Source organism: Bubalus bubalis, chromosome 5 (assembly GCF_019923935.1).
Source record: "Bubalus bubalis isolate 160015118507 breed Murrah chromosome 5, NDDB_SH_1, whole genome shotgun sequence".
Classification (NCBI taxonomy): domain Eukaryota; kingdom Metazoa; phylum Chordata; class Mammalia; order Artiodactyla; family Bovidae; genus Bubalus; species Bubalus bubalis.
In genome coordinates this window covers 99,223,333-99,242,739 of record NC_059161.1, presented here as the reverse complement: position 1 = coordinate 99,242,739, position 19,407 = coordinate 99,223,333, and the positions used below count along the sequence as shown (strand labels likewise).

The 19,407-nt window shown below is 38.3% G+C and overlaps 1 protein-coding gene across 14 annotated transcripts in view; it reads right to left on the bottom strand.

The window, feature by feature from the left end:
* LOC102407046 (glycerophosphodiester phosphodiesterase domain-containing protein 4) overlaps positions 1 to 4,609 on the bottom strand; it is a 182,428-nt gene extending 177,819 nt beyond the window's left edge. For 3 of the 14 annotated variants that reach the window (XM_044943450.2, XM_045165807.1, XM_045165812.1), the window contains exons 1-2: positions 4,136 to 4,527; positions 659 to 855 (exon numbers count right to left, since the gene is read on the bottom strand). In XM_044943450.2, coding sequence (XP_044799385.2) covers positions 659 to 841 — 183 coding nt within the window. In that variant the 5' untranslated portion in view covers positions 842 to 855; positions 4,136 to 4,527. Of the gene's footprint in view, positions 1 to 658; positions 856 to 2,737; positions 2,901 to 4,135 lie in introns of all 14 variants that reach the window. The other 11 variants (XM_045165805.1, XM_045165803.1, XM_044943449.2 and 8 more) reach the window with 10 other exon arrangements.
* Between the last annotated feature and the right edge of the window lie 14,798 nt (positions 4,610 to 19,407).

The window sequence follows — 19,407 nt, the reverse complement described above, 5'->3', positions numbered from 1 at the left end:
CTGGACAGAATCCCAGACCCAGCTAGACCGAGTTTATAATTAAGTGAACATACATAATACGGCCGTCCTTTTCTCACTTCAGTGTGCTCATCATTTCACCTTTTACATCACAGTGCCCACCACAGAGGCCCAAAATACAGTTTAAAGAAAGAAAGAAAGGTGCTCAATGACGATATACCACATGCTACCACTCAGCCTTACCAGCGATCCTTCATTAGAGAAAATCAAATACTTGCCTGATCAGTAATAAAGGAGCACCTTATTTCCTATTTGCTGGTTTTTGTTTTTCATAAGCACAGCTACTTTGGGAAACTCACACTGAAGAGAGATTTAAAAATTCAACTATTCCTATACTCCACAGCCAAGAACATCTGACTGACCTAGATCTTACTTCTTCTTCCAGGTTCACTTATTAATAAAAGAAAAGATGAATAAGTGAATAACAGAATGACAATAAATTAATAATAAAAGTGAAAGAAAACAAGCACATGTTTCAGGAAAATTAACTGTGGCCCCAGAATTGTGGCAGACCTTTCACAGAAGAGCTAGAGTCCCTGCCTAGTCCTGAAGACTTTAGTGAACCTGTATGAGGGTAGGAACCAGCCCATGTTCCCCAAATTAAAAAAATGTAGTTCAGCTTCTTCCCATCTCTCCGTACCAAAGAGCAGCACTGTCCATGTTTAAATTTCTTCTCCTGTTTGATTTTCCAGTGGCAGCTGTAGCAGCCAATAATGGTAGTAACAAAGCATATGTGGTTGAAGATGTGTAAAATCCATGGAGTATCCTTTTTTTGTTTTCTTGTCTGGCTCTGAGGTTCAATCTTGTTGGCCTTCATAGGCATGGTTCACCTTTTTGCTGTAATGACAAATAAAACAATCAGGATCTAGTAGTTTCTTCAAATGTTTCCTACCCTACCATTCTATACAAAGTTCCATCAAAATAGATGGATTTTAAAAATTTTTTATAATCTAGGATAATGTGCTGAATTTGGTGTGGAAGATGAGACCTTCATCCTATCTCTCCCACTATCTAGTTGAGTGTTTCCTGCAGTCATTGCACCATTCAAAGTTTAGTTTTCCCAGCCCTAAAAACAGGACCATGTTCTCTGCCCTAGCCAACTAACAGACACTGAAAGCATCAAATTCAATAATATGGAAAGTAAAATGTTTTTTTTAACTTTATTATGCTCTTGAAATAACCTGAAAACTTAGGCAACACGAAGGAGTTACATCAAAAACACAGTCTTTGACTAATAAGTGACTCAGACACACAGCTACCTGCCCTTCATAATCGATGCTTTAAAAGACTGATAAAGAGAAAAACCTCAAAACTAGCTAGAAAAGAAGACATATTACATGTAGAGGGAAAAAGGTAAGAATGTCTTCTTAACATTCTTTCAACAACAATGATTTCTCATTGAAAACAACACAAGCCAGAAGACAGAGGAGCAACATCTGTAAAGAACTTAAAAAATGAAACAAGTTAACCTGGAATTCAGAACTCAGCAAAAACATAAAAGACGAATGTGAAATAAAAACCTTTTCAGATATTTGAAACAATAAGAATTAATCAATAAGTCATTTATACCATGATAAATTTTAAAGAAAGGCATTGAGTATGAAGGGGAAAAGTACCTGGTGGGAATCCACATCTACATAAAAGAATAAAGTACACTGAAAATATTAAATATATCAATGGATATAAAATACTGTTTTTCTTATTTTAAAAATTACTTCAGAATTTAATAAACTGAAGCAGAAGCAAAAAACAAAAAACAAAAAAAAAAAGCAATGACTATTGTAGCTTATAACAACTATAAAAGTAAAATGTATGACAATGGTTCCAAGGCCAGGAGCAGAAAATGAAACTACATTGCTGTACAGTTCTCATACTATATATAAAGTGGTGCAGTATTACTTGAAAATAGATTCTAATATGTGAAAAAAAGTATGCTATAAACTTCAAAGTGATCTCTGGAAAAAGGTGTACATATATAATAAGTCAAATAGGAGATGAAATGCAATCATAAATATTACTCAATCCAAGAGAAAAAAAGAAAAAAAAAAAGATACATAGAACAAGAAAACAAATAGGGAGCAAATACTAAATGCCAGATTTAAGCCTAAATACATCAGTGTGTGTTAGTCACGCAGTCATATCTGACTCTTTGCAACCCCACAAATTGCAGCCCACCAGGCTCTTCTGTCCATGGAATTCTCCAGGCAAGAATACTAGAGTGGCTTGCCATTTCCTTCTCCAAAATACAGCAGTAATTCCTTTCAATGCAAATGAACTAAATGCTCCATTTTAAAAAACAACAAAATTGACTAACTGAATTAAGAGAACAAACAACAACAAGCTCCTTACAAGAGTTTGGTTTGTTAAGATAGATTTAGAAAAAAAAAATGGAGAAAGACAGTCCAGTACTTAGGACTCTATGCTCTCACTGCCAAGGGCCTGGGTTCAAACTCTGGTCAGGGAACTAAGATCCCACAAGCTGCACTGTGCAGCACAAAAACAGGAAAAAAGAAAAAGATACACCTTGTACCTATATCAGTGTTCAACTACCAGGATAATGCCATGGACCAAGCATGGACAAAACTTCAATCACATATAACAAAAAGCTTCTACTACTCACACATCTGAGCTGATCTGCTATCCATTCTGCTGATCTAGACTGGCCTCAGCTATTATGACCAGATAACTCTGCTCCATGTGTCACTCAACCAAGGCTGACCTGAGTATGTTTTCATGGTGATGGAAGTCATCCAAGAGAGCAAGTCTCAATATGCAAGCCCATTTCAAGCTTCTGTGCCAAGGGATGTCTTGAAGTCAAAGTCAGCTCATGGTAGAGGGCACAGTAAAGTTGCAAGGCAAAGGGTGTGAACACAAGGGTGTAACTAAAGGAAGGATGAAAACTGAAGTCAAAGGATATAATCTACCTCACTGTATTATCATTAAATCAAAAAACTTTGAGGCAAAAGCATTAGCAGAGACAAAGAGGGACATGTATAATGATGAAGAAATATTTTTAAATGTTTGTCGGCACCTAATTACATAGCCTCTGAAGGAGAAATAGACAAATCCATAACCACGGTGGGAAATTTAGCACACTTCTCTCAATAAATGATATAATAAGCAGATAAAACAATTGTAAGGATACAGAAGATGTTAACAACTTAATAAACTAGTTTTAACTAACATTTATAAAACACTGTACTCAATGACTGCAGAGTTTTATGTTCAAGCAAAAATGGAACATTTATCAAAAAACACAATTAAGCTGGAAATCAGTAAGAAAGAGAGACCTAGAAAATCCCACACTTGGGAATTAAACACCATATTTATAAAAACCCATGGGTCAAAGGAAAATGACCGCACGTGAACTGAGAAAACAGTCTGAACTGGTTAATGAACTTACATGAACTTGGTGTGACTACTGTGTCCAAGAAAGATGTTGTGAACAAAAGTTCTGTGTCTGGGAGGAAGATAAGCTGCTTGAATACTAAATAAAAGGCGATATTTAAAGCAGAATCATTACCATAACCATTTTCCATATGTACAGATCTCTAACTTTGTGTATATCAGCCAGAGTAGCCAAGTTCATATGAAAATCAATAATATTTAAGGAAAGATCAATAAATATTGTTTCCCTTGCAGCTCCTTCTGAGATTTCCAAACCCATGTATTCAACAGCCTACTGAAATCTCCACTTAAATTTCTTACAAGCATTTCAAAACTAACATGTCCAACACTGAATCCTTGACTTTCCCTCCAAAACCTATTCCTCCTGAAGTCTGTCCCATTTCAGTAAATGACACCACTCTTCACCTACTTGCTTGAGGCAAAAAGGATTGAGATACCAGAAAAACTCACCCTCACCCCATAAAAACTAGAGAACTGGAAATATATATATATATATATATATATATATATATATATATATATATAACTACTATAAGAGGTCGAAAAGGCAGCAATGAGCAATGATCCTCGAGAAGAGAAACCAACGAACATGGCCCTTTACATCTGCAGTGACTTCTCACAAGCCGAGGCACCGGGCATGTAGCGGAGCTTGGTGGGCCGCCCCCACCCATCCCCCCTTCTCACCCTCCCTCACTCCCCCACTCCTCACCTCCCCCAACCCCCGTCTCAGATGGGGATTGGGGACTGGCTCAGGTCCTCAGCATCCTCTGTAGGGCAGAGGGGATAATGGCAGCTCCAGCTTTGTTGGAGGACGTGGTGAGGATGAGCTGACAGGATAGAGTGCCTCAGGTGTGCCTGCCAACTTGAGAGTATTAATGTAGCTTTCTCTTTCTGGAGATGCTTAAGGGGGAAGTACTTATGGTGACTTCACCATGGGAAACCTAAATCTGGAATTCAAGCTGGAGGGGCCGACATCTCTCAAGCTGGAGGGGCCGACATCTCTCAAGCTGAAGGGGCCGACATCTCTCAAGATGGAGGCCAGGCAAAATGAGACGCCCAAAGCTGGAGCGTGGTGGGCGTGGCCAGGGGCGTGGCCTCGGGTGCCTAGTGAGACGCTAAGACTGAATTTAAAGCCAACCGCAAACCTTAGCTCAGACCAACACGCTTTAAATGTTTTTTAAGGTATGCCGTGTTTGTTTTATTTTTGGTTCTTCTAAAAATATTATTTTCGTTCTTCTAAAAATAACATAAACTTAGTTCTGGTTAATCACTTAGTTCAGGCACTTATATTCTAGCCCAGTTATTCATAGTTTCATTTTTTAGCTATTTTTTCTTGCCCTTTTTCCCCCAAACTGCTTCAAAAATAGACCTGTGTAGTTTTGTTTCTTTGTTTAATCTTTGATTCACGCAGCTATTTCTCTAGCTCTGACTTTATTTCTGAGCTCTAAATTCTTGTACCCATCTTATGTCCTGTGACACGTCAAATTCAGTAAACTCGCACTTGAATTATCTTTCCCTTCTAATCTGCTCCATCACCTGCGAGTGCTTCCAGATTGCCAATAATAAGATCTGAAACCTATGCCTCATTCTTAACTCCTTCTTCTCCTCTGCAACACCCCCTCCCTCCTAATAAGGGCCAAGTTCTGCTTGTTGTACTTCCTATTCATTTCTATCCATGTCTCCTAGTCATTCCGTGTTGATTTCAATGCCTACTAAGCCTGTAATCAACTCCCTGGGTACCAACTGCTTAGTATTGCTATAGTAAGCCTTTAAGGAAGTTATAGTTACTACAGTTGACTCCCAAAGAATCTACTTCCAGTTTACCTTCCCAAAAATTTACCTTTCAAAGATCAGGTAAGGCAATGGCACCCCACTCCAGTACTCTTGCCTGGAAAATCCCATGGACGGAGGAGCCTGGTGGGCTGCAGTCCATGGGGTCGCTCAGAGTCGGACACAACTGAGCAACTTCACTTTCACTTTTTACGTTCATGCATTGGAGAAGGAAATGGCAACCCACTCCAGTGTTCTTGCCTGGAGAATCCCAGGGACAGCAGAGCCTGGTGGGCTGCTGTCTATGGGGTCACACAGAGTCGGACACGACAGAAGTGACTTAGCAGTAGCAGCAGTAAGTGATCTACAGGAATTAGGCACTAACTGCCTTAATGTGTTTTAGTGTATGGTGTTCTAATTGGCATGCTGTGTGAAGCATTACCCAGATTGTACAAAGAGGAGGCCTTATGCAGACTACATTTAGCAACTGTGTCCATTGGCTGGTCAGTTAATTTGATATCTGGCAACCTCCAGTGAGAACCAAAAGCTGTTAGCCAACATAAATTTCCTTGTCCAATCGCTGTCCCTATAGAAACTACAGAAAAAGAAAAGAACATCAGCAAGAATAGAATATTTTTCTTTTTTTCAGATCACAGCATAAATTCAAGCTTGAGAGGATGAAAATATTAAATATATATCTTTAGAAAAATGATCTCAAATTTTCTAGAAGTTTCATTGCAGTCAATTACTACTCTAAAGAAAATTAAAATGTATACAAATAAAAGGAAAAGTGTGAAAAGCTTAATGACAACATAAGTTAAGTATCAAAGAAAAAAGAAAAGAAAATGACTTTTCTATATACTACAAATAAAATTGGACAGTTATTTGACATTTGTTTTCAACAATTATTTTTACAAAATATAGGCTCAAAGTTTAGAATGATACAATTTTACTATATTTTTCAGTTCAGTTCAGTTCAGTTCAGTCGCCCAGTCATGTCTGACTCTTTGCGATCCCATGAATTGCAGCACGCCAGGCCTCCCTGTCCATCACCAACTCCCCTAGTTCACTCAAACTCATGTCCATTGAGTCAGTGATTCCATCCAGCCATCTCATCCTCTGTTGTCTCCTTTTCCTCCTGCCCCCAATCCCTCCCAGCATCAGGGTCTTTTCCAATAAGGCAACTCTTCACATGAGGTGGCCAAAGTATTGGAGTTTCAGCTTTAGCATTATTCCTTCCAAAGAACACCCAGGACTGGTCTCCTTTAGGACGGACTGGTTGGATCTCCTTGCAGTCCAAGGGGCTCTCAAGAGTCTTCTCTAACACCACAGTTCAAAAGCATCAATTCTTCGGCACTGAGCTTTCTTCACAGTCCAACTCTCACATCCATACATGACTACAGGAAAAATCATACCCTTGACTAGACGGACCTTTGCTCGCAAAGTAATGTCTCTGTTTTTGAATATGCTGTCTAGGTTGGTCATAACTTTCCTTCCAAGGGGTAAGCATCTTTTAATTTCATGGCTGCAGTCACCATCTGCAGTGATTTTGGAGCCCAAAAAATAAAGTCTGACACTGTTTCCACTGTTTCCCCATCTATTTCCCATGAAGTGATGGGACTGGATGCCATGATCTTCGTTTTCTGAATGTTGAGCTTTAAGCCAACTTTTTCACTCTCCTCTTTCACTTTTATCAAGAGGCTTTTTAGTTCCTCTTCACTTTCTGCCATAAGGGTGATATCATCTGCATATCTGAGGTTATTGATATTTCTCCCGGCAATCTTGATTCCAGCTTGTGCTTCTTCCAGCCCAGTGTTTCTCATGATGTACTCTGCATATAAGTTAAATAAGCAGGGTGACAATATACAGCCTTGACGTACTCCTTTTCCTATTTGGAACCAGTCTGTTGTTCCATGCCCAGTTCTAACTATTGCTTCCTGACCTGCATATAGGTTTCTCGAGAGGCTGGTCAGGTGGTCTAGTATTCCCATCTCTTTCAGAATTGTCCACAGTTTATCATGATCCACACAGTCAAAGGATTTGGCACAGTCAATAAAGCAGAAATAGATGATTTTCTGGAACTCTCTTGCTTTTTTGATGATCCAGCAGATGTTGTCAATTTGATCTCTGGTTCCTCTGCCTTTTCTAAAACCAGCTTGAACATCTGGAAGTTCACGGTTCATGTATTGCTGAAGCCCGGCTTGGAGCATTTTGAGCATTACTTTACTAGCATGTGAGATAAGTCCAATTGTGCGGTAGTTTGAGCATTCTTTGGCATTGCCTTTCTTTGGGATTGGAATGAAAACTGACCTTTTCCAGTCATGTGGCCACTGCTGAGTTTTCCAAATTTGCTGGCATATTGAGTGCAGCACTTTCACAGCATCATCTTTAGGATTTGAAATAGCTCAACTGGAATTTCATCACCTCCACTAGCTTTGTTCGTAGTGATGCTTTCTAAGGCCCACTTGACTTCACATTCCAGATGTCTGACTCTAGGTCAGTGATCACACCATCATGATTATCTGGGTCGTGAAGATCTTTTTTTTACAGTTCTTCTGTGTATTCTTGCCATCTCTTCTTAATATTTTCTGCTTCTGTTAGGTCCATACCATTTCTGTTCTTTATCAAGCCCATCTTTGCATGAAATGTTCCCTTGGTATCTCTAATTTTCTTGAAGAGATCTCTAGTCTTTCCCATTCTGTTGTTTTCCTCTATTTCTTTGCATTGATTGCTGAGGAAGGCTTTCTTATCTCTCCTTGCTTTTCTTTGAAACTCTGCATTCAGCTGCTTGTATCTTTTCTTTTATCCTTTGCTTTTCACTTCTCTTCTTTTCACAGCTATTTGTAAGGCCTCCCCAGACAGCCATTTTGCTTTTTTGCATTTCTTTTCCATGGGGATGGTCTTGATCCCTGAGTCCTGTACAATGTCACAAACCTCTGTCCATATTTTTAATTAACCCTATAAAGCATAGTATTAGTCCCTGAAATTAAGATATTAAATAATTAAGTATATTTCAATGCCAAATGTAAATGTATAAATAAATACATAATGAATGAGAATATCATGGCCTTAACTCTCAAAGCACATAGCACAGAACTTGATATTCTCATCAATTTAGTTGTAACATCTATAACTTTTATAATGAGGCCTAGTTGATTAAGATCAATATATATTAACAAGATACCATAGGCATAGAAGGATGAATGACATGGTCACACTCTGAATGAGTGGATGTCTCATCTAGTAGAGTGGATGTCAGAAATAATGATCAAATGTGATAAATACCTTGTATGATGAACAAATGAAAGCTTACAGATGTTCCATTAAAAGTGATCACTTTGCTTTTGCACAGCAAAGGAAACTATAAATAAGGTGAAAAGACAACCTTCAGAATGGGAGAAAATAATAGCAAATGAAACAATTGACAAAGGATTAATTTCCAAAACATACAAGCAGCTCACACAACTCAATACCATAAAAATGACCAATCCAATCTAAAAGCAGGCAAAAGAACTAAATAGGCATTTCTCCAAAAAAGACATACAGATGGCTAACAAACACATGAAGAAACGCTCAACATCACTTATTATTAGAAAAATGCAAATCAAAACTACAATGAGATATCTCCTCACACCAATCAGAATGACCAGCATCTAAAAATCCACATATAACAAGTGCTGGAGAGGATGTGGAGAAAAGGCAACCCTCTTGCACTGCTAGTGGGGATGTAAATTGATACAGTCACTATGGAGGACAGTATGGAGATTCCTTACAAAATTAGTAATAAAACCACCATAAGACCCAGCAATACCACTTCTAGGCATTTAGCCCAAGGAAACCAAAACTGAAAAAGACACATGTACCCCGATGTTCATTGCAGCACTGTTTACAGTATCTTGGATGTGGAAGCAATCTAGATATCCATCGACAGATGAATGGATAAAGAAGCTGTGGTACATATATGCAATAGAATACTACTCAACCATAAAAAGGAACACATTTGAGTCAGTCCTAATAAGGTGGATGACCTAAAGCCTAATATAAAAAGTGAAGTAAGTCAGAAAGAGAAAAACAAATATCATGTACTAATGCATATATATGGGATCTAGAAAGATGATATTGATGAACCTATTCACAGGGCAGCAATGAAGATGTAGACATAGAGAACAGACTTATGGACAAGGGCAGGGGATAGGAAGGAGAGGATGAGAAGAACGGAGAGAGTGGCATGGAAGCATATACACAAACATATGTAAAATAGATAGCCAATGGAAATTTTCTGTATGATTCAGTGCACTCAAACTGGGGCTCTGTAATAACCTAGAGGAATGAGAAAGGGTGGGAGGTGAAAGGGAGTTTCAAGAGGGAGCAGACATATGTACACCTATGATTAATTCTTGTTGATATATGATTAATTCTTGTTGATGTATAATAGAAATCAAACCGATAATGTAAATCAATCATCAATCAATTAAAGATAAATAAATATAATTATTAAAGAAAAAAATAAATAAAATGCAAACCTGAACATGGTTAAAATTCATTCCTAAGCTTCTTAAATTGGATCCTACCTTTCTCTCCAGCTTCATCTTCCCCCTTACTCTCCTTCATTCCCACTCATATTGAAACCCCAGCAAAAGCAAATCCCTTGTACTGCTCCCCTAGATCACTATGTACGTCTATTCATGATGTCCCTACTTCCAGGCTGACCCACTTCCCATCCTCAACTTTCACCTGGCTAACACCTCTTGTTAGCGTAAGACTCAGTTTAAGAAGTCTTTGATCATCACCACCTATTCCTCACCAGCAAACTTGGTTAAATACTTGTTCCTCTTGTCCTGTATGTCCCTTGAAATGCTTGCACCCACTGAGATTAGGTAGCAAGCAAGGGATTAAGCAATCTTTTGTGATATGAAGATTGTCTGGAACTTCATTCTGATTTTTTCTTTAGACATTTTTTCCTCTTTTCTTATCAACAGAGAATGAGGCATAGGTCCCATTAGGGCAAATACAGACCTGATCCTGTCATTCTTGGTTTTAAAGCAGAGGCAAGTAAAACAAAACTAATGCAAGCAAAACAGAATGTAGAAAAGGACACCAAAGAGCTTATCAAATAAGTCTAATTATCACATTCTTATTTCAAAGAACCTTAGTATTCAGTTAATCTCTGTGGGAGGCTTTAACTTTTAACTTCCCTGGCCCATTTTTTGGCCCATTTTTTGATTGGGTCATTTATTTACTTTGTATACTGATATAAAAATCAGTAATGAAAGTTGACTTTGGGACATGATGTGTTTTACATAAGAAACCACAGATTCCCACTGATACCTGGGAAAGGTTTTTTCCCAGCCTTATTGTCCCAACAGAACTAACTCAATTTTGAAAATTCATTATAATCTAATTAAATTGTTCTTTTGTAATGAATATTATTTTAAGTTTGATGGACCCTTTCCGATCCAGATAAAAGTATGATGAACTAAAAAAGATTGTTTTGGAAGAATTAGTACATTTTAAGACTCCTTCGTAACTACAAATTGAAAGTTTGCTAGTCATTTCTTCAAAACTCTCCTTTCCTTCTGCAGAATACAAGCTTTTAGTCCAAAAGTTTCCATAAGGAGCAAGCTGACCTGTGATTTTTTTTTTCCCCTAGTGATCATTGTTACACTACCATCTGAGGGGAAAATCTACTAAAAACAACATAAGAGAATTTGTAGTTTGCTATAGACTGTAAACCCTAATTCAAATACTTTAAAAATATATATATTTTCTTCCTCTCTCTCTCACACACACACACACATACGCACAAAGTAATTTGCTATTTAAACACCTAGACTGATGCCTGGTCACCTAGGCTGTGTGTACAGAAATTTCACAGCAAAATATAAGAGGCTTATATGTTAAATAGCATATTCTTATATATAAGGATATAAAATATTCTTATATAATATATATATACTTATATAATAAGAAGTATTATAAAAGTGTAGCAAATTCCTAACTTTGCTTGCTTTTGAAAGTCTAGGCAATAGCTATCTCAACTTTTTTTTTTTTTTCTAATTACTATAAGAGCAATTTTATTGCTCACTGCTTGGACTGAAGGATGAGTCAGGAGTTACAAGTCAGGAGTTTTTTTAAGTAATGGTTATCTAAATCTTAAAAATGATAAAATTGACACAAAGAAAGGGATAAACTTGAGACCTATGGATACATGTCACCTCACCAGCTGAATGCTAGCCTCTGATTTCCCTTTCTTGGCAGCATCCTGGGGCTTGATATATATTCTAGCCATATGTGCAGCAGTATATCAAGCCCAAAGTTTGGGCAATATCACTACTAAATATATACGATATTCCTGTTTTAAGAAATATCCTTATTTTAAAAAATGAATCTCCTTTTAAATGAAAGATCACTGAAATTAATGCTTTGCTTTTAATATACCATGATAAAGAAATATTGAACTGCAAGTCTGAAAGAGATACTAAACACTAATATTAGGGCTTACTCTCTTCGCAAGAAAGAAAAAGAGGCCCAGCCAGGATTTTGAACAGAGTAGCCTCAAGCAGCCTCAAGTAGATACAGGTTTTTATAAGTGTTGATTGACCTTTGAATCTGTGGCCAGAAACCAGTTATTGGCTAAGATGCGCCTAGTTGTTGGATCTTCTATAAAACCTTCAGTTTAGTACCAATAAGAGAGTATGAGGTATAAAGCCTCCTGACAAACCAGGTTGTTGTTATTCAGTTGCTTATTCATGTCTGACTCTTTCTGACCCCACGGACTACAGCACACCAGGCTTCCCTGTCCTTCACCGTCTCCCCGTGTTTGTTCAAATTCACGTCCATTGAGTTGGTGATGCCATTCAACCATCTCATCCTCTGTCACCCGCTCCTCCTCCTGCCCTCAACATTTCCCAGCATCGGGGTCTTTTCCAATGAGTTGGCTCTTTGCATCAGGTGGCCAAAGTATTGAAGGTTCAGCTTCAGCATCAGTCCTTCCAATGAATATTCAGGTCTGATTTTCTTTGGGATTGACTCTTGCTTTTCTTTTTTAATTAATTTATTTATTTTCATTGGAGGCTAACTACTTTACAATATTGTGGTGGTTTTTGCCATACATTAACACAAATCAGCCACGGGTATATGTGTGTCCCCCCATCCTGAAACCCCCTCCCGCCTCACTCCCCATCCCATCACTCTGGGTTGTCCCAGTGCACTGGCTTTAAGTGCCCTGTTTCATGTACCAAACTTGGACTGTTCATCTATTTCACATATGGTAATATACGTGTGTCAATGCTATTCTCTCATATCATCCGACCCTCTCCTTCTCCCAGAGTCCAAAACTCTGTTCTTTGTATCTGTGGGGTTTTTTGCTGTCTTGCATATAGTGTAGTTGTTACCATCTTTCTATATGCTATACATATGCATTAATATACTGTATTGGTGTTTTTCTTTCTACTTACTTCTCTCTATAATAGGCTCCAGTTTCATCCACCTCATTAGAACTGACTCAAATGTGTTCTTTTTGCTGCTACTGCTGCTAAGTCGCTTCAGTCGTGTTCGACTCTGTGCGACCCCAGAGATGGCAGCCCATCAGGCTCCACCGTCCCTGGGATTCTCCAGGCAAGAACACTGGAGTGGGTTGCCATTTCCTTCTCCAATGCATGAAAGTGAAAAGTGAAAGTGAAGTCGCTCAGTCGTGTCCTACTCTTAGCGACCTCATGGACTGCAGCCTACCAGGCTCCTCCGTCCACAGGATTTTCCAGACAAGAGTACTGGAGTGGGGTGCCATGTTCTTTTTAATAGCTGGATAATATTCCATTGTATATATGTACCACACCTTTCTTATCCATTCATCTGCTGATGGACAACTAGCTTGCTTCCATGTCATAGCTATTGCAAACAGTGCTGCAATGAACACTGAGATACACGTGTCTCTTTCAATTCTGGTTTCCTCGGTGTTCATGCCCAGAAGTGGGATTGATGGGTCATATGGTAGTTCCATTTCCAGTTTTTAAAGGAATCTCCACACTGTTCTCCATAGTGGCTGTACTAGTTTGCATTCCCACCAACAGTGTAACATGGTTTCCTTTTCTCCACACCCTCTCCAACATTTATTGCTTATAGACTTTTGGATTGCAGCCATTCTGACTGGCATGAGATAGTACCTCATTGTGGTTTTGATTTGCATTTCTCTGATAAATGAGAGTGATGTTGAGCATCTTTTCATGTGTTTGTTAGCCATCTATATGTCTTCTTTGGAGAAATGTCTGTTTAGTTCTTCGGCCCATTTTTTGATTGGATCATTTATTTTTCTGGTATTGAGCTGCATGAGCTGCTTATATATTTTTAGATTCTTTGAAAGTTGCTTAATTTGCTATTATTTTCTTCCATTCTGAAGGCTGTCTTTTCACCTTGCTTATAGTTTCCTTCATTGTGCAAAAGCTTTTAATTAGGTCCCATTTGTTTATTTTTGCTTTTATTTCCATTACACTGGGAGGTGGGTCATAGAGGATCTTGCTGTGGTTTATGTCAGAAAGTGTTCTGCCTATGTTTTCCTTTAGGATTTTTATAGTTTCTGGTCTTACATTTAGATCTTTAATACATTTTGAGTTTATTTTTGTGTATGGTATTAGAAAGTGTTCTAGTTTCATTTTTTTTACAGGTGGTTGACCAGTTTTCCCAGCACCACTTGTTAAAGAGATTGTCTTTTCTCCATTGTATATTCTTGTCTCCTTTGTCAAAGATAAGGTGTCCATAGGTGCATGGGTTTATCTCTGGGCTTTCTGTTTTGCTCCATTGATCTATATTTCTGTCCTTGTACTAGTACCATACTGTCTTGATGACTGTAGCTTTGTAGTATAGTCTGAAGTCAGGCAGGTTGATTCCTCCAGTTCTTATTTCTCAAGATTGCTTTGGTTATTCGAAGTTTTTTCTGTTTCCATACAAATTGTGAAATTATTTGTTCTAGTTCTGTGAAGAATGCCATTGGTAGCTTGATAGGGATTGCATTGAATCTATAGATTGCTTTGGGTAGTATACTCATTTTCAATATATTGATTCTTCTGATCCATGAACATGGTATATTTCTCCATCTATTTGTGTCATCTTTGATTTCTTTCATCAGTGCTTTATAGTTTTCTATGTATAGGTCTTTTGTTTCTTTAGGTAAATTTATTCCTAAGTATTTTATTCTTTTCATTGCAATCATGAATGGAATTGTTTCCTTAACTTTTCTTTCTGTTTTCTCATTCTTAGCGTATACGAATGCAAGGGATTTTTGTGTACTAATCTTATATCCTGCAACTTTACTATATTCATTGATTAGCTCTAGTAATTTTCCAGTGGTATGTTAGTGTTTTCTATGTAAAGGATCACGTAATCTGCAAACAGTGAGTTTTACTTCTTCTTTTCCAATCTGGATTCCTTTTATTTCTTTTTCTTCTCATTGCTTTGGCTAAAACTTCCAATATTATGTTGAATAGTAGTAGTGAGAGTGGGCACCCTTGTCTGACTTTAGAGGAAATGCTTTCAATTTTTCACCATTGAGGATAATGTTTGCTGTGGGTTTATCATTTATGGCTTTTATTATGTTGAGGCATGTTCCTTCTATGCCTGCTTTTTGGAGAGTTTTTATAATAAATGTTGAATTTTGTCAAAGGCTTTCTCTGAATTTACTGAAATAATAATATGGTTTTTATCTTTCAATTTGTTAATGTGGTGTATCACATTGGGAGAAGGAAATGGCAACCCACTCCAGTATTCTTGACTGGAGAATCCCAGGGATGGAGGAGCCTGTCAGGTTGCAATATATGGGATCGCACAGAGTTGGACACAACTGAAGCAACTTAGCAGCAGCAGTAGCACATTGACTGATTTGAAAATATTGAAGAATCCTTACATCCTTGGGATAAACCCCACTTGGTCATGATGTATGATCTTTTTAATATGTTGTTGGATTCTGTTTGCTAGAATTTTGTTGAGAATTTTTGCATCTATGTTCATCAGTGACATTGGCCTATTGTTTTCTTTTTTTGTGACATCTTTGTCTGGTTTTGGTATTAGGGTGATTTTGGCCTCATAGAATGAGTTTGGCAGTTTACCTTCTGCAATTTTCTGGAAGAGTTTGAGTAGTATAGGTGTTAGCCTTTCTCTAAATCTTTGACAGAATTCACCTGTGAAGCCATCTGATCCTGGGCTTTTGTTTGTTGGAAGATTTTTTATTACAGTTTCAATTTCTGTGCTTGTGATGGGTCTGTTAAGATTTTCTATTTCTTCCTGGTTCCATTTTGAAAAGTTATACTTTTCTAAGAATTCATCCGTTTCTTCCAAGTTGTCCATTTTACTGGCATATAGTTGCTGATAGTAGTCTCTTATGATACTTTATATTCCTGTGTTGTCTGTTGTGATTTCTCCATTTTCATTTCTAATTTTGTTGATTTGATTCTTCTCCCTTTTTTTCCTGATGAGTCTGGCTAATGGTTTGTTGGTTTGTCTATTTTATTTACCTTCTCAAAGAACCAGCTTTTTGTTTTGTTGATTTTCCTACAGTCTTCTTTTTTTCTTTTTCACTTATTTCTTTTCTAATTTTTATGATTTATTTCCTTTTACTAACCCTGGGGTTCTTCATCTCTTCTTTTTCTAGTTGCTTTAGGTGTATACTTAGGTTATTTATTTGATTTTTCTCTTGTTTCTTGAGGTAAGCTTGTATTGCTATGAACCTTCCTCTGAGCACTGCTTTTACTGAATGCCATAGGTTTTGGGTTGTCGTGTTTTCATTTTCATTTGTTTCTATGCATATTTTGATTGTCTTTTTTATTTTTTTGGTGATCTGTTGTTTATTCAGAAGCATGTTGTTCAGCCTCCATATGTTTGTATTTTTAATAGCTTTTTTCTTGTAGTTGACATCTAATCTTACTGCATTGTGATCAGAAAAGATGCTTGAAATGATTTCAATTTTTTTGAATTTACCAGGGCTAGATGTATATGGCCCAGGATGTGATCTATCATGAAGAATGTTCTGTGCACACTTGAGAAAAAGGTGAAATTCATTGTTTTGGGTGAAATGTCCTATAGATATATCAATTAGGTCTAACTGGTCCATTGTATCATTTAAAGTTTGTGTTTCCTTGCTAATTTTCTGTTTGTTGATCTATCCATAGGTGTGAGTGGGGTATTAAAGTCTCCCACTATTATTGTGTTACTGTTAATTTCCCCTTTCATACTTGTTAGCATTTGCCTTATGTATTGAGGTGCGCCTATGTTGGGTACATATACATTTATAACTGTTATATCTTCTTCATAGATTGATCCTTTGATCATCATGTAGTGCCCTTCCTTGTCTCTTTTCATGGTCTTTATTTCAAAGTCTATTTCATCTGATATGAGTATTGCTACTCCTGCTTTCTTTTGGTTTCCATTTGCATGAAATATCTTTTTCCAGCCCTTCACTTTTAGTCTGTATGTGTCCCTTGGTTTGAGGTGGGTCTCTTGTAGACAGCATATATACAGGTCTTGTTTTTGTATCCATCCAGCCAGTCTTTGTCTTTTGGTTGGAACATTCAACCCATTTACATTTAAGGTAATTAGTGATAAGTATGATCCTGTTGGGAGAAGGCAATGGCAACCCACTCCAGTGCTCTTGCCTGGAAAATCCCATGGATGGGAGCCTGGTAGGCTGCAGTCCATGGGGTCGTGAAGAGTCAGACACAACTGAACGACTTCACTTTCACTTTTCACTTTCATGCATTGGAGAAAGAAATGGCAATCCACTCCAGTGTTCTTGCCTGGAGAATCCCAGGGATGGCGGAGCCTGATGGGCTGCCATCTATAGGGTTGCACAGAGTCGGACACGACTGAAGCGACTTAGCAGCAGCAGCAGCAGCATAATCCTGTTGACATTTACTTTGTTATTTTGGGTTTGAATTTATAAACTTTTTCTGTGTTTCCTGTCTAGAAAAGATCCTTCAGCATCTATTGAAGAACTGGTTTGGTGGTGCTTAATTCTCTCAGCTTTTGCTTGTCTGTAAAGCTTTTGATTTCTCCTTCATATCTGAATGAAATCCTTACTGGGTATAGTAATCTTGGTTGGTTTTTCTCTTCCATCACTTTAGACATGTCCTGCCGTCCCCTTCTAGCTTGAAGAGTTTCTATTGAAAGATCAGCTATTATCCTTATGGGGATTCCCTTGTGTGTTATATGTTGCCTTTCCCTTGCTGCTTTTAATATTTGCTCTTTGTGTTTGATCTTCATTATTAATCTGTGTCTTGGGGTGTTTCTTTGTATTGATCACTGAGGAAGGCTTTCTTATTTCTCCTTGCTGTTCTTTGGAACCCTGCATTCAAATGGGTTTATCTTTCCTCTTCTCCTTTGCCTTTCACTTCTTTTCTTTTCACAGCTATTTGCAAGCCCTCCTCAGACAATCATTTTGCCTTTTTGCATTACTTTTTCTTGGGGATGGTCTTGATCACTGCCTCCTGTACAATATCATGAACTTCCTTCCATAGTTCTTCAGGCACTCTGTCTATCAGATTTTTCCTTTAAATCTATTTGAAACTTCCACTGAATAATCATAAAGGATTTTATTTAGGTCATGACCTGATGGCTTTCCCTATTTTCTTCAATTTAAGTCTGAATTTGGCCATAAGGAGTTCATGATTTAGCCACAGGCAGCTCCTGGTCTTGTTTTTGCTGACTATATACAGCTTCTCCATCTTTGGCTGCAAAGAAATAATCAATCTGATTTCAGTACTGGCCATCTGGTGATGTCCATGTGTAGAGTCATCCCTTGTGTTGTTGGAAGAGGGTGTTTGCTATGATCAGTGCGTTCTTTTGGCAAAACTCTATTAGCCTTTGCCCTGCTTCATTCTGTATTCCAAGGCCAAATTCGCCTGTTACTTGAGGTATATCTTGACTTCCTACTTTGCATTCCAATCCCCTATGATAAAACAGACATCTTTGGGGGTGTTAGTTCTACAAGGTCTTGTAGGGCTTCATAGAACCATTCAACTTCAGCTTTTCAGCATTACTGGTCAGGGTATAGACTTGGATTACTGTGATACTGAATGGTTTACCTTGGAAATGAACAGAGATCATATTCTGTCATTTTTGAGATTGCATCCAAGTACTGCATTTTGGACTCTTTTGTTGACTATGATGGCTAATCCGATTCTTCTAAGGGATTCTTGCCCACAGTAGAGGATATAACATCATCAGAGTTATATTCACCCATTCCTGTCCATTTTAATTCGCTGATTGCTAAAATGCTGATTTTCACTCTTGCCATCTCCTGTTTGACCACTTCCAACTTGTCTTCATCTGAGGACTTAACATTCCAGGTTCCTATGTAATATTGCTCTTTACAGCATCAGACTTTACTTCCATCACCAGTCACATCCACAACTGGGTGTTGTTTTGCTTTCTCTCCACCTCTTCATTTTTCCTGGAGTTATTTCTCCTGTCTTCTCAGTAACATATTGGGCACCTACTGACCTGGGGACTTCATATTTCTGTGTCATTTGTTTTTGCCTTTTCAGACTGTTCTTGGGGTTCTCAAGGCAAGAATACTGAATTGGTTTGCTATTCCTTTCTACAGTGGACCACGGTTTGTCAGAACTCTCCACCATGTCCAGTCCATCTTGGGTGGCCCTAGACAGCATGGCTCATAGTTTCACTGAGTTAGACAAAACGTGGTCCACGTGATCAGAATGGTTAGTATTCTGTGATTGTGGTTTTCAATCTGTCTGCCCTCTGATGGAGAAGGATAAGAGGCTTATGGAAGCTTCCTCCTGGGAGAGACTGACAGGGGGAAACTGGGTCTTGTTCTGATGGGCGGAGCCATGCTCAGTAAATCTTTAATCCGATTTTCTGTTGATGGGCAAGGCTGTGTTCAGTTCAGTTCAGTTCAGTTGCTCAGTCGTGTCCAACTCTTTGCGACCCCATGAATTGCAGCATGCCAGGCCTCCCTGTCCATCACCAACTCCCAGAATTCACTCAAACTCACATCCATCGAGTCAGTGATGCCATCCTGCCATCTCATCCTCTGTCGTCCCCTTCTGTTAGCTCCCTGTTATTTGACCTGAGGCCAAATTACGGTGGAAGTAATGAAGATAATGGCCACCTCCTTCAAAAGGTCCCATGCACACTGCTACACTCAGTGCCCACAACCCTGCAGCAGGCCACCGCCGACCCATGCCTCTGCCAGAGACTCCTGGACAC